Source organism: Uloborus diversus, chromosome 8, assembly GCF_026930045.1.
Source record: "Uloborus diversus isolate 005 chromosome 8, Udiv.v.3.1, whole genome shotgun sequence".
NCBI lineage: Eukaryota > Metazoa > Arthropoda > Arachnida > Araneae > Uloboridae > Uloborus > Uloborus diversus.
Window position 1 is genome coordinate 91858703 of NC_072738.1, and position 16485 is coordinate 91875187.

The 16485-nt window shown below is 32.3% G+C and overlaps 1 protein-coding gene across 1 annotated transcript in view; it reads right to left on the minus strand.

Annotated features, from left to right (window-relative positions):
• Positions 1-570: 570 nt before the first annotated feature.
• The window catches only part of LOC129228208 (fibrillin-1-like), a gene marked incomplete at its 3' end in the record, with an annotated part of 107463 nt that continues 91548 nt past the window's right edge, over positions 571-16485 (minus strand). The window contains 15 exon segments of the mRNA XM_054862873.1: positions 571-745; positions 1242-1480; positions 3318-3460; positions 4796-4923; positions 7612-7787; positions 8142-8189; positions 8322-8447; positions 9643-9726; positions 10184-10300; positions 10876-11004; positions 11792-11899; positions 12046-12165; positions 14190-14402; positions 15267-15395; positions 16088-16198. Coding sequence (XP_054718848.1) covers positions 571-745; positions 1242-1480; positions 3318-3460; positions 4796-4923; positions 7612-7787; positions 8142-8189; positions 8322-8447; positions 9643-9726; positions 10184-10300; positions 10876-11004; positions 11792-11899; positions 12046-12165; positions 14190-14402; positions 15267-15395; positions 16088-16198 — 2046 coding nt within the window.

Consider the following 16485-nt stretch of genomic DNA (forward strand, 5'->3'; position numbering starts at 1 on the left):
AAACTTGTTAGTTTAGGCTTGACTTTGTAACTTGAGGAGAATGGTTCTAACGCTATTTAGAATGTTTTAACAATTGTGAAATGTAATGTTTTTTTAGACTATACATTACAATTTATCTTACTCTATTTATCTAAAATTTTTAAGCTGGTAAAAGTAAAAACTTTTTTTTGATGTTCTAGATACGTGCAATTTGAAATAAAATTAGTTATTCAATTAGTCTATACAAGAATAAATTGCTTAAATAATAATAATAAAAAAGACGACAACACTGAAAATGTGCATCTGTTTTGAGCAGACTATTAGCAGTACACAACTAAATAACTACAACTCAGTTTCTTTCATGTTGCTTTAAGGAAAACTCAACAAATGATTTTCCACAAATTTTGGGAGAATGTGAAGTGTTAACAATTCTAAACTTCATTTAAGAAGATGCTTTTATGTCTTCTTTCAAACAAAAATTCTCAACAAAAATAAAACATTCTATTTTGCCAAATTTGTAGTTACCTATCTGTAGTAGCCCACAAAATACAAAATGACTTTTAAAATGTTTAATAAAAAAAAAAACAGTACCTTTTGTGGGAATAGCAACTCTGTTTTCCTTCTTCTCGAAAGTAAGTATAGCATTCGACTGCACCATGATCTCTTCCCTTAGTGCACCTTCCTGGAAACCTTCTAAAGACAAGCTTGTGTTATCTGGAGCTTGACGTTTCTTTCTTCCAAAGGCATCCACACCATCACAGTTAACCTGTAAAAACAATCATCTTTAGTGGATTGAATAAATTCAATTATGGGTTTCCCCCTTACCAAAATAATTAATGAATGCTGGTTTTCAAAGTTTTTATAGTGCACTACTAAATACTAATGAATAAATAGGCACATAATTTCCGTTTATGTATTGTACATTTCTAAGTGGGGAGCAGCCACCTTTTACTAAGATCATCTAAAATTCCTTTTTCTTAAAATTCCATATCAAAAAATTGCCAGCATAGGGTCTCTCAAAAAAGGGATGACCGTCCTTCCTTTTTATTCACTCTAGCTTCTAAGTGCTTCAAATTAACTATAATCATGATTCTTGGAAATTTTCAATAGCTGCTACAATTAGAGGTAGCAAAGTGGTGATTTGTTTTTAAATTGGCAAGAGCGACAAAATACTAGGTAATGGAAATGCAGCATAAGAGCTTTTGTCGCTGCAAGCAGGAATCAACAATTAACTTAATATAAAGTTCAAACATTCAACTTACTGGAGGGCATGACCCAAAACACACTCGAATGTTGCACTGGAATCTTAGATTATTGCTTGTGGGGAACTTGAACGCATTGAAACGTGCAACCAAGACTTTTCGGTCAGGATCCAACTGCCAGTTGCCAAAAACACTCGGGTCAGCAGCACAACCGTCTGCGTCTGTTACTTCGTACTGAATTTCCTCGTTATCTTCCATAGTCTTGGCGACACAGCTTCTTGCAAATCCTCCATAAATAACTGAAAACATTTTAAGTTTGTTTAGATTGCAACCCAACTAAGAAGTTAAGTTCAGAAATCTCATTCAATAATGATAATAAACTTCTCCATTTCCATCTTTTATCCCTTAAGGACCGCGAGTTTTGGGGTAGAATATTAAAGTTAGCAGTGTTGTTTCCATCATGTACCTGGGGCGTTAATTTGTAGTGTTATCCCCCCTCCTACAAACGCTAAAAAAAATAGTTTTAAAATTCTATGTGAACAAGAAAATATGAAATTTATACAATTTTGAGTTCTGTTATAGTGCAATTTTAAGTGGGCAAATGTACAAAGACAAATAAAAACTATGCAAGCTTTTTATATACTTGCCCTAGACGCAAATGTGTAGGTGGTTGAGAGGCCAAAAAAGTAAGGGGGCGCATGAAATTGATGACCTCTTAATTATTTCAAATGTATCTCAAATACAGGGAAAGGTAATGGGGTTTAGTTTTTTTTGTATAAGAGGAAATCATTTCTATGTCAGTATGAACCAGTAGTGTACCAAGGCATTGGCAGGACTGGCTCTCGCCAGGGGCGCAGCAGTTGGGGGGGGGGGGGGGAGCACTTCGACTGATTTTTAAAAAAAGGAGATTTTTTTTAAAGTTTTTTTTTACAAATGGATCATTTACCTGTAAGTAGAAAAATGCTTTTACAAACAAGAATAATAAAAACTAAAAAAAAAAAAAAAAAACACAAGAAAAGAGCTAGAAATTCCATGAAAAAAAGTGGACATTCAAAAGAGTTTCACTTGCTTAAACGAATTAAGAAACGCTGCCCTAGGGGATAAATATGTCCATATTGGTTCTTAAAGGGTCAATGCATAGTAGTTCTTAGTGATGAAGTCTTAAAAACTTTCTGAAATTAAGGATGAACTTTTTAAATTTTTAACACACTAGAAAACCAGTTAAAAACAAGAAATTTTCATTGGTTTTCTTTGGAAATAAATAATAAATTTTGTTCAGATATTACAGTTAAAAAACGCCAGTGGCTCAGTGGCTTTTGGAGCTACGACGCCACAGATCCAGGTTCGATTCCTAGGTTTGGCATGGCTCAGCCTTTCATCCCTTCAGTGGGTCAATAAAATAGGTACCGAATGTGATAGGGAACTAAGCACTGGGGGTTCCCCGTTCAGCTAATCACCTAACTGGAACATCTGCCTTGCACCCCAGAGCTCTTGGTCTCATAAACTGCGATGCGCACAGTAAGCCTTGGCCTCTATGGACTGTTGCGCCTCTGTGTATAGTTTTTCATTTTGCTTAAAGGCTTAAATTTGCATGACAGCTCACTCCTGTGCTTCAATTTTATGTGAATTTTCATACATTAGACAGCAATTAGCAATTTTTAAGATTATAATACAGTGGAGAGGTAAAGTGCAGTAAATGTAGAAATAAATTTTTGAGGTGTTTGAAGACACATGTTTTGGAATCAACACTAACAAAAGTGAAATATTGGAATTTGATATTTTTTTGTGCTTTGTTTTCAGAGAAAACTGCAAGCTTGTACAATGTACAATAAATAAAGCTAAAGTAAAAAAATGGTAAAAATGCAAAAAAAAAAAAAAAAATGTAGATACTGCACTTCTCTTTTCCACGACAGAAAGGTCTCCAGCATTTCTTTAGTTCAAAATTAAGCCTGATACTTGTAAATCAATGACGTTTGCAACTACAAAAGAGCAATTAATGCCTGAATATTTTTTACAGAATGTTCTTTGCAGCAAATAAAAATCTGCCTAGTAAAGCTTTCTTATGAGAAAACTAATTTTATTGTAGTTCTTGATTTATCCCTTCAATACAGAATTAAGTAAAACGTCTCAACTTACAGTCAGGTTGCACGTCCACTTTTAACAGCAAATCATCTCCAATTTCAGCACTGGTCACTTCTGTGCCATCAGCATTGGAAATAGTCATAACACAAGTTGGCGGTGGACCAGTATTTGCTATGGTGCCAGATGTTGTAATCATGCTGTTGAGTAAAATAATGAAGCATATAAGCCAGAGGTTGCATAATAATCGAAGTATAATCATCAGCTGAAGGTATACATGCAATAAATATGAGAATACTATAAACGGGTGAAGAGGAAGTTTTATCCTTAATACTTAACAGAACACTTTATGCTAATCTAGTAAGATATTATCTAACCATAAGCCTTACTATCGAGGCTCTAGGTGAAAATTGATACGAGAAATTACTGAAGGTTTATAGCATAAATGTACAGGAAGAAAGATGAACTAAATATGAAAATGCCAAAATATTACGATCAACATTCGAAATCATGCCGAAATACGGCAAAGGAACACAATTTTAAAGTTTAATTTTTGTTCGGAAAGTAGAACTTCTTTTATATTAGACTAGCAAAGGGACTTTCAGATTTAGATTATGGTGGCGGAAATTTTAATATGTACAGCATGGAGCAAAGGGGAGTCAAAAAGACATGATTCAATAGTTTAAATTTATCAAAATCAAAGATGCTAATTTTTACAAGGAAAGCTAGATGGAGGGTCATTGTTTAAAGCTATTCAAATCAGGGGCAGATTGAGTCTATTCAAGAGGGTGGCAAATGAACAGCATAAAAGCCATTACCCCCCCCCCCCCTCCCAACCGTTGTGTACGGGGGCAGGAAGTCAGTTCCCCCTCTTTATCCTGTCTTTTAAATACTAATCGCCCCTCTCGAACTTATTGCCTCCTTTAAGTGTCAAATAATCTCCCCTTTGAAGGCTATCACCCCCAGGGTTGGAAACCACTAATCTAAGTCATAGCAATATATTATACCAGTTTAGTGTAGTCCATGGAAGAAAAAGGTTGGAAGACGCATGTAGAAATAAAAAAAAAATATTGAAGTTCAAAAAAGGGGGGGCGGGGTGAGTTTAGCTCAAAGTAAAAAGTGGGTATTGCTGTCCACCCTCGACTACACTAACTGTCTAAACTTAATTTAAAGCAAATTTGTGGAATGTACTTGATTGAAATTAGTAGCAATTGCTAGTAATTCTTTATTCTTTCAATTTTGCATTATTAGTTTAAAAAATGACGGTCGTCTCCACCGCCCCCCCTCCCCTTAGTAAATCTGCCACTGATTCAAATCTCAGGCAAACCTGGAAATAAAAAAAAATTACTGCTTTACTGGTGGCTGTGGACACTTGTAACAGCCTGTAATGAGCAAGGGGGTAGATAGCTTTAAGACGGCCATTGATCTTCATCAGGGACTAATGAATTGACTAGGACCAGCTTAGCTGCGCTTGGAGCTTGTTGCTGGAGGTCACATTTGTATTTGCATCTATATTTGTATAATTGATTCTTTACCTGACATTGAATCCTAAAGTTATAGTTCTTTCTCCAGTATTGTAGATACATTTGATGTGATAAGCTTTAGCCCTGTAAGTCATCAGTTTTGGATGCTTCTGTATCACTAAAATGAATGATGCATCTCCCTAGAAAAGAAAAATGTCATTATTAGCTATGCAATGTGTATGACCTGGTTTTCTCTAACGATTTAAGTTGTCTTAAACTAATGAGTAAGATGGCATTTGGTAATCTAAGACTTTAAACAAGCTATGTTTCAATACAGGTTTAGCCAATGATTCCACATCTTTAAAAGTATTTCTTCAAAAGTATAAGGCATGACAGCACATGCATAATATTGAAAAGTTCTAAAACTTAATGTTTATCTGTATTTGTGCACATATATGTTTTACTTTCAGGCAATTCAATGGCAACCTATGCATCGATTTTGCACAAAACATCTTTCAAAGACTCAAAATGTGTTAAATTCTGGTTTTATTGCATAAATTTTATGAAGGAAAATGATTCTAATTCTATATAACGCAATTAAATTTTGGAAGATTTCCAGAAACAATATTTAAATAGTTTTTCTCCGTAAGGCACATATTTTATAAGATTCGTCCATTACTGAGAAAAAAAAAATAAGATTTTAATTTTTTCCCCTTCAGTAATGCACGAATCTTACAAGATACGTCTGTTACCAAGAGAAAACTATTTAACCCAGGTATAATGGCGTCTCTTCATATTATGTTAGTGAGTACTTCATGTTATGTTAGGGATCTATGCAGGGTTGGCAAATTTCTGCCGAGGCAGTTAAAACCACTGGTAAAAACCGGTTAAAACTGGCATGCCAAAACTGGCATGCAGTTGCAAAAACTCACAAAATAAAAAATTAATTCTAGGTATACAACTGAAAATGCATGGGAAAAATATTTAATTGTTAACCAAAGTACTGTAATTTCATTACAAAATTATCACAATTCAAAATTAAATGTTACATTTTTTGGACCCTGCAATTGTCACTTAGAAAAGGTGGTTTCAAAAATCTAAACAGCTTCTCAATTTACTACGCACAAATGAGAAATTTTAGAATCTTAAAACAGAAGAGCTAGCAGACAATGCATCAAGGAGCAAGCAATGTTCGTGAAACTTTCATCCATTGTATAACTGGTCCACCAACTGGGGTTATGGTAAAAATTTGACAGAAAAAATAAGTTTTGAGAAATGGGGCCAATTTGTTTTGTAAAGCTGTGACATTAGGTACAAAATTTAGGCAAGTAAAATTCTGGCTCTTTCTTCTTGAAGCACATGACATGATAATTTCAATCACTAATTATTTAGAGGAAGCATATAAGTGAGCAAATTACAATCAGTAATGCCTGTTTAATTCTATATGTCACTCCTCTTTCCTAAGCACCTCTGTATGATTTTTTATCCTTTGTTAAATTAATCCAAATACTACAAGCCTCTGCAATTGGAAAGTTCCCTTTTTGAACTAAATCAAGGACACTAGCATGGGATTTTATTTTTTTAAATGATGAAATGATGTTTAATTTTTTAGTTTACTTAAACAAATATCATTTACTAATTACTTGAGTTATTAAAGACATTTTTAAGTTTTTGCCAGTTTATGCTGGTTTTTATCGGTTATAACCAGTTTCTGGCACTGGCACGGCAAAAACTAGGCCGGCAGAAAGCCAATCCTGGATCTATGAGACGAAAAAGAATTTTGAATAATTTGTTTTAGGGTTTGCTTCAGCTAATAGAATAGATAACATTTACTATCAAAAGCATATAATAAAAAACAATATTTACAGCATATGCCGAAAGAAAGTTACTGTCGGGGACCTGACTAAATTGTCGGGCTCTTGGTCTAAATGACAAACAGACATTTCCAAAAGCTATGCAACCTTGAAACACCAAAAGAAAATTTCAGAATTCTATGTGAGGGTTCGGGGTTTACTAAAGGTCAGCGACACAGATAGGCATCATTGTTGATGAAGGAGTGGTGGGGTAGAGCAAAATAAAAAACAATGGGCAAGGAAAAGACCAATACGCAACCACTTAAGGGTTAAATATTGCTTCTGGAACATTTTCAATTTTTTTTTTGTATTGTCAGGGGTCGATTTAATACAAATTAGGATTGCACTGCAACTTCTTCTCAAAATTCTATATAGTAAAAGCTGCCACCTCACAAAATTTCATATCTCAAAATTAGACCTTTCACAAAATTTCATTTGTAAAAACAGTTCTTTCATCATTTTTTAAGCTCAACCAATTGGTCTGAAAGTAAAACATCAGCAAAAAAAAAAAACCTCCTATTTCTATGTCATTCAAAGTAGTGAAGTCTTTTAGGCAAAAGGGATTTCAGATTACATGTGTGATTGCTAAACATGCTGTATAGGGTACAATAGGATTTTTAATCACAAAGAATGTATTAAAGAAAAATGCCGCAAAAATAGTATTTTTTTTTTCACAAAAATTTCTTTTTTTCCCCAAAATGTGGACCTAAAAATAAAATAGTCCATATTCTTCATAAAATTCATACAATGAAACAAGAATCTAACATATTTGGAGTCTTCATCGGGTATTTTGTGCAATGAATGATATTTCTATTAAAATAGAATTGTCCTTTTTTTAAATTCAGAAATAAAACGTTTTAGAAATACAATTGATTTATGAGACTGTCTTTTCTTTCTTCAGAGGCATTCAAAAACCTTAGTCCAACCCATTTTTAAATATATGATATAAAAATATTAAAAAAAAAACTGATTTTGTGCTGAATGAATTAGAATTAAAATATTTGTAACAGAATAATGAAAATCACTAAAACTTACACCGACATGAATAAGTCCACACTGATTAAATAGTACTTTAAACTCTATAATTTCTCTTCGTTGATTATTCACAACCATTCTGCAGTCAGGATCCTGGCTGTGGCCTTTCACATACAGTACCCCTTCAAAAGGCTCCAATGCAATAGACACTTGAACTCCATCAGCAAGGCACATAACTAAAAGAAAATACATAATATTTGTATCTAAAAGTGTTAGTCAAGCTCTAAAAAAGTTTTAAATATGGTCAGAGACATTTATTATTTCTCTTTTCAATCGAAAGGCATTAAAAACAATCTCATGATATAAATGAATACTATAGCTTTATTTAAAATATTTTAAACTTATTACAGAAATAATTTAATTCATTAAGCTAAAAAAGGGGGAAAAAAAGAAAAAAGTTTACTTGAGTATTTGACATGCATAAATGGATATAAATGCTACAAATAAATTATTTTTACAGTAGGCAGAAAATAATTGATACTTGTGTTTAACTCTGAAAGCATATTTTTCAAAAAATTCTGTAACTTTACCTGATAGTTCAGTAGGTGGTGGCCTGGTTCTTATATTTACTTCCTGATCTGGATACTCTGAAGGGGGGAAAAATAGATGAATTATTTTATGTTTTTAGACAATGGTAGGGAGATTAGGTCAAGCATGAGATAGGATTTGAAAATTTTGGTAGCGGTAATGAAGAAAAAATCGAGTCGCACCTGGTAGCTCATAACAGCCACGCTGGTGATCATAAGCATCTCCTGTGTATGATGGTGGACAATCACAAAGTGCTTCATGGTTTCGAACTGTGCAAATGGCTTTTGGACCACATAAGTAACAGGGACCTGAAAATAGAAAAAAAGGGGGGAGGGGTTATAGAATGTTAATATGCAAAAATGAAGCCACGATACTTGACTTGATTTCTGTCAGAGATAATAAATCATAATTGATTCAACTGCTCAACACTAGAATCACGGGAGGGATCATTTTGACCCCAATCAAACTTTCTTTGCTAACTGCTCCTCTGTATTTTTATAGATAGCATAATCCATCCTTGACTTTTCATAAAGCATCCTGCTATGTAATAATATAAACTTTTCAATTTTTGAAACCCAAACTAAAGGGTTATACCAAAAAGTGTTGGCAGGTGTCATTCTGACTCCTTAGAGGTAAAAATAATACAAATACATTTACTGATGCTGAAACAGAGCAGAAACTCCAAAATTTCTCTAGGAACATGTTATTGCAAGAACTTGAAGCATTTATAATGTTATTGTACATAAAAAGGAGCATTAGCGGATAGTTTCTGAAATCCAACTGAAACCACACCGGTTATTTTAAGAGTATTTATTTATTTATTTATTTTTTAATATGTTCATTATACATCTTTAATAACTCTGCATCCTTTTAATAAACTTTATTTATTATTTGAAACAAATTTTTACGAATATATATAAATGTGTAGGAACTAGACAAGTTTATCCCCAGAGGGTCAAAATAACCCTTGCTGTAACTCTAGGTATTCGAAGATCGTCGTAATTCTAGTGTTAAATATTAATGAAAAGCTTTCTTTGAAGTAACTTAATCTACTGATCCTTGCCTTTTCTATAATTTAACAAATATTAGCACATTTTTTTTTTCTTTTAAGTACTTGACACAAGATACAAATTTTAGCATAGTTTGTATATAGCAAGATGTTTGTCTAAGGCCTATTCTGATAAAGATTTCTATATCTGGAAGCAGCGATAACATTTGCGATCATAAAAACTATTTTTTGAAGTAATTTTTTCTGATTTCAATTAAAAAATTAGATAGGGGATTTGAAAAAGGAAAAGCAGTGACCATTGGTTTCTTCATCTGTGCAGAATTTTTTACTTACAGAATTACTTATTTATTTTTTGCTGGGATAGTTAAGAAGTTTTTTTTTTAAACAGAGCGTTTTGAAATACCAAAAATGAAAATATTTATACATTAGTTTTAAATTAATGTGTGAATAAAAAGAGTAATATGTACCTACATTCAAGAAAACAGAATACTTACTTATGCACTGGCCTGTACTCAAATCACAATATTTGTCAGAGGGACAGTCATGGTCAGACCTACATCCTTCATCAATTTTCTCGCCTAAAAAACAATTTTGATTAATATATATCAGATAATAGAATATCACTGTTACAACAGGAAAATTGAAAAGATCTAATACAGCTGGAAATTTTGAGTTTAATGATGAAGTTTTAGATTTTGAATTCTGATAAGTCGCAGACAGAACTGGAGGTTTGCAATATAGAGAACTAAGAGAGAACTAGACTTATTGGCGGGAGGGTACATAAGAATGAGGTAAGCCATTTTAAGAAGAAAAGGCAATTGAATCTGCTGCACACTTTTAATACTATTTAAAAAATTCTATTATGCTAAATTATGAAAGGAATTCTAAAATATTTTCAATAAACATAACTAACGTTCGCAGTTACTTCTTCAAAAGAAAAAAGTGCTTAAATGGCACATGCAACTTTTAAGATCTCAAAATAAAAAAACTTCTCTGTATTGAAAACAATCATAAATTTTCAAGAACAGTACGTACATCCTCTGATAACAGGATCTCCTATGGTATCTGGCTCACAGTCACACCGGAAACTTCCCTGAAGATTGGTGCAGATGGCATTACGAGCACACTGTTGATCCTGGCATTCATTGATATCTATTGCAAAACAGAGTTTTACAAGATTTATTGATTGAACAATAAATAAATATTGGTTAAAGGCAGCGGCTATGTTGAGATATAATAAAAATTACAATAACTAATAATGAATTCAAAATAATACAACAATATTGATTGAATATTTATATGCAGATAAAAGTAAAAAATAATGAGAATTATAATTTACGAAACACTGCAGAAAGTACCGTAAAGTATGTGAAGAATTTTGTAGATGAAATTTTATGCAATCCTTAAATTCAAAGTCATATTACATAAATCTACAATGATTAGTATCTTTTAACACAGTGCAAAAAGAAAAAACTTAACCAGTCTGAATGAAAACTATTAAAAAATATAATATCTAAAATTAAGAATATTGAATTTTTTAAAAATATATTTTTTGGCCACGCAATAAAACTGGAACAAATTTATAATGCAGTGAAAACAAAAAATACTGGTTACTTGTTTTTGAAATTCCACAAGTAATATACAATATCATTAAGAACAATTAAATGTTTTTTTTGGGGGGGTGGGGGGGACAGTATCTGGTAGTAGAGAGGGAACAAAAAACTTACCTCTGCAAAAACCGTTGGACATCAACTCATAGCCTCTAGGACAAACACAGAAGCCTTGCTGAACACCAGTGTACAAACATTCCTCATTAGTTGGGCATGGATTTGTTGTTGTGCAGTTTCGACTTGTAGCTAGAAATAGGCATTACATAAATATAAATATGTGCAAAATTGGAAAACACCAAACAGATTTATTCAGAGAAGAAAAAATTACCATGTGGCTTAGTTTGTTTTATAATTGCAATCTTGTAATCATTTGTTAGGCATCACAAATTAGTAACACTGACACTAAACATATCCTCACCACAGAGCAACAGTAGGATATCTTAGTGTTATTTCTGGGATTAGATGTCTTAGTGTTGTTCCGAGGCGACAATATGTGTATTTAATTCTTGGTCCTAGAGTTGTGTGGAAAAATTAGTTTTTCATTTGAACTGAATTAAGTTCTGGTATAGTTTCTACATGCTTAAAATGTCATTTAATATGACAGACACTGGAAGGAAATTTAAGAAATTAAAAAAAATAAATAAATAAAAAAGAAATATTCAAGTTTAATAGCCAATTTTGTAGACTTTGTATTTATATGTTCCACTATATCATAAAAATTCATTTTTAGTCTGCTTTAATTTAGATATGTTCAAAAAAAAATACTCATTAAAGCACTCAACTTCGTACATAAATCATTAAATACAAAACTAAGATACAGGGAAGATGACCCACAAGAAAAACAATTTGAGGAATATATACATATATATTAAGCTTTTCTGTTTATTCACAAAAATATTCTTACAGTAAAAAATACATTCCTGCATTAAAATTTCAATTAATAACTACAAAACCACTATAAATGCAAAACATATTTAAAAAATTGCTTTTAGAGTAATATTAATATTTCTATTATATTAATGGTGTTACTTACTCAGACAATAATCCCCAACTCTGTCGTACTCCGCAGGACAGCCACATTCCTTACTGTTCAAACAAATCAAGTTGCCAGGGCAAGTGTAATCAATGCCACATTCTTGGACTGTGGAAAAGAGATTTATTTTTCAAAAATATGCAAATGCTTTATTTAAAAAATTTTAGTCAAAAAATATCAGCAGTAATTTCTTTGCAAGGAAACAAAAAATTTTAATGTTATAAAAATACTTTTAAAGTGATATTGGTACTTGCCATAGAAACAGTTGAATTGGGGATTTCCACGATAGCGTGGAGGACAGGTACACACTGGATTATGGTTTTCACCACGACAAATTGCATTTGTACCACAGGGGTGACCTCTAGTACATACATCTAAAAAAATAAACAAAAGAATTTTTTTATGAGAATAAAAACTATTTTATGTGTTATTTTGTTGATAATCTCATTTAAAAATTCAAACTCGTATAAAACAATTTTTGAAAAATTCCCTTGTCATTTAAATATATGAAGTGAGCTTTCTGGAAATGTAAGTTCAAATGCAAAAAAAGCAAACACACCTTTTTACCCGACTGCGCGTGGGCGACGTAAAGGAGGGTAATGTGTTTATCAGTCTATGTATGTATGTCTGCTCCTATGTGGCATTCTAGAGGATAAACGCCTTGGTCAATTTTGGTAATTCTTACGTCAATCGATTTGTCTTAACCTTGGGAGTGTCACTAAACACATGACAGTAATCAAAATTCACCATATCAACAACCAGTTGCCATATTTTGTCAGTTCGGGATCGGCTCATGTTTGGTGTTGCGCAATATGTGCGACGCTACCTGCGTGCAACAGATGCAGGTAGTTTTCGCTGCCTGATTTTTTTTGTTTACTAAGTCTACTAGTTGGGATCTCACTGCCCGAGTGGTCTAAGCGATTGCATTCCCACTTGAGGCAGTGGGTCAAGACACCCTCGCTAATAAAAAGTATCTTATGCATAACGAAGGCAAGACACTCAGATTGTAGTCCTCATCAAAATACACTTGTGCAATAAGCACCAAAAGAAAGAAAGTCTACTAATTCGATTTTAATCTCTAACATGTTGCATGTATTTGCCTTGATTCAAGGGACTGAGTTTCCCGACTTGTACTGTCTCGACTTTTTTAGTTTTGCGAGAAAGATTTGAATGACGGGGGGGGGGGGGGGGGGGCAATTCCCATTTTTCGTCATCATGAGTTATACAGGCTGCTTATTTAGCTGTGCCGTTGTTGACTTAAGTTCGCGCATTTTTGCCAAAAGTTAAGCACATGCAGCTTTAAGCGGAGTGAGGTCAATAGAGGGACTAATTATCAGTAGTTTAGACCACCGCAAGTTACTTAATAGACCTCACGATACAAACAAACTCTCTCAATAAAATGACAAGATTGAGAAATGTACCGTATAATAATCATAAGAACTAAGTCAATGAAAGTTAACTAAAAAATGTCAAATAAAAAATTATTAAATAAAAACAAAAAACCCGACAGTGTAAAAACCAAAAAAACTAAAAAGAAAAATGTTTAAGCCTAGTAGTTTAGAATGTTATTAAGTACTACTGAATTCTGGGCTCATTCAAATTTTACCTGGTTCCTTGAATCAGAAAGGAAGGGGCCCCGACTGTTGATCCTTCTATTCTGCTTTTGAATTTATGATTTGTCTTATGTGTGTACGGTTATATAAAACTATTTCAACAGCGTAGTTATTCAGTAGTACTTAATAACATTCTAAACTACTGGGCTTATACATTTTCTTTTTAGTTTTTTTTTGTTTTTACCCAGTCGGGTTTTTTGTTTTTATTTAATAATTTTTTTTGACTCTCATAGCCCACTCCAAAGTTAATTTTTAAATCACACAAGTTTCAGAAGCAAAATTGAGATTATTTATTTTCCATTGCTTTGAAAGTAAAACTTACTTTTCAGACAGTTAAATAAATAAAGAAAAATAAATTTAACTTATTTACGAAGGTACTACTTTTTAGCCCCTACATTCAGTACTTTCTTTAGAGGTGTACATGCTTTTTAATATTAATTTATACTTTTCAAAACTTTGAAACTAACTAGTTGTCCATACATAATTGAATAAGGATTAATATTAATGTAATTGTCATAATTGTTCAGATGTGCAATTTTGTATTTTGTTTGCTGGAATATTAGACTGATGAGTCAATAACGAGGACGAAACTGCAGTCTACGCACGGGATAACCGTGCTGTCAATATATTGCATGCAGTTCTGCCTTAGCCCTGGCTTATGGGAGGTAATTACTTAATATTTTTAAGCTTTCTACTCCTGCACAGTCCCAAATCATAAAAATTCTTTAGAGCAATATGAGAATTTAGTCTGGGTTTCATTAAGGATGATCCCACTATTTACTTACCATAGCATGTTCCACTAAAGGTGTCACAGGCTTCGTGGTATAAGCACTCTTTGTCTGCCCTGCATCCTGGTATTTGTATTGGCTCGCATTTACCTCCATAAGGTTCGCCCTCATATCCAGGCGGACATCTGCACTCATAACTACCTGGAGTGTTCACACAGGTTGCACGCTCCCCGCAGAGGGAGAACTTGCTTTCCTGACATTCATTAATATCTGAAATGGGGAGAATGAAACCAAATAAAGAAAAAAATCAGATTGAAAATAATGTGTAGAAGTTTCATATTAGTTTATATTTTTCAATAAAATAACCTTATGTACAGTTCAACCACGGATTGTATGGAATTGGCAAACATCCAGTTAAGACGAGTCAACCTGAGTGAGGGAGGAAAATAAAAAGTTTGATGCGCGTGTTCCGCTCATATGAATAAGATTCTGCTTAATTTAGAGGTTAACATACATCTGCAAACGCTGACACCCCTAAAAACTAATAGATATGTCCACTTTTGCCTGTAAATCGGATGTTTGCCTTTCCATACAATCCATGGTCAGACAGTATGTAAGTATGAGAGACGTATTTTAAATTTCCATTAGTGTATACTACGCCATAAACTCTCTAATCCGCTGTCCTGTAATCCAACTTTTGACCAAATTTAGGATAAGCAGAATTGGTCATTTGTTCATGTTTATCATCCTTAAAAATTTGTAAGTTAAATACAGTAATAATTTTGAAACTCGTCCAATGTAATAGTACTGATAAATGTTTAGCATTTAAAAAATTAGATGAGTAAAATAGATTTAAAATTAAATAAAAATTTGAATCTACACATTTTGTGAACACGTTTCATGCACTATCACATGGCTATTCTTTTTATTTTGTAATCTGACAGTAGTAAAAAATAGAAATATGCATATTAGATAGTTCCAAGTGTATAACTCAAGGGCAAATGTGTCTCTCTCCAATAATTTCATCACAATTGAAAATGATTAAAGAATTAGCTAGCCAAAATATTTTAAAACATGTCCTAGCAAAATTTGAACTAACAAAAGAAATATTGAAAACAATACAATAAATCATACCAATGCAGACTCCACTGACCAACAGCTTGAATCCTCTTGGACAAACACAAAATCCAGTAGATCTACCTGTATATACACAGCGTTGATTATCTGGACAGGGATTGGTTGTTGAGCAGTTAACACTTGTTCCTAAAATTAAAAATTTGTAATGTTAATAGCTTGTAAATATTAAGCTTTCAGCAAATATCTTTCACTGGTACATTTAGTTAAATATAAATAAATATATATATATATATATATTCTTTGCAATGAAAACATTTTAAAAAATAGTTTTATAGTTGTTGATGAAAAAGTGAAAGAAAATTTAATCAGAACTTATTAGTACCAGTTTGGAAAATGCAGACACTTATTTTATGTATTATAATTTAGTACCTTGCCTTTTAACATGAAATTAATATTTGTCCATTATTTTTTTACAATTTAATAAAGGGACTAATTTTAAAAACAATAAATAGAATTTTTTGTCAAATTATTATTGATGAAAAATTAATTTTAACGATATGTTCAACTTAGTGTTTTTTCAAAGAATATATTATCTTTTGTTTTTTGAAATTTAGAATAATTAATAACCTATACAACTATAAGCCATTATATAGTTGTATTTTTTATGGGTTGAAAAAAAAAGAGGAAAGAAAGAAAAGAGGAAAAGAAAGTAGTTAATTTTAAAATGCTTGACAAAACTTAATAATAACAGCATTGTGCATCTGTTTATGAACAAGAAAATTTTAAAATGCGGATAAATGTAACCTTTAAATGCTATAAATGAAATTTAAAGTAAAATGCATATTTTGTTGAAATTTTTTTGCTCATAAAATACTTACGCATGCAAAAGTCAGATGCTCTTTGGAAATCCCGAGGACAGCCACATGTTCCATCCTCTAAACAGAAGAGATTTCCTGGACAATTTGAATCTGTTTGGCAGCCAGCACCAACTGTATGAAGGGTAATTTATTAAAAATTTATATTTACAAGGAATTACTGGTGGTGCAGTATGAAAAAAGATTAAACATTTATGCTCTACAAACATAAAAATTAAAAGATTCAGAAAAAAAAAAAAAGAATTGCTGCATGTCGCTCAATACCATAGGTTTCTGTGATAACTTGATTTTTTAAAAAAATCTATGATGATGTCATGAAAGTTGAAACTCAGTAATAAGCTGGAAAGTAGTTAACTTAATATAATTCTCTTTTTTCCCAAAAATCTATGTACTAAAAATAC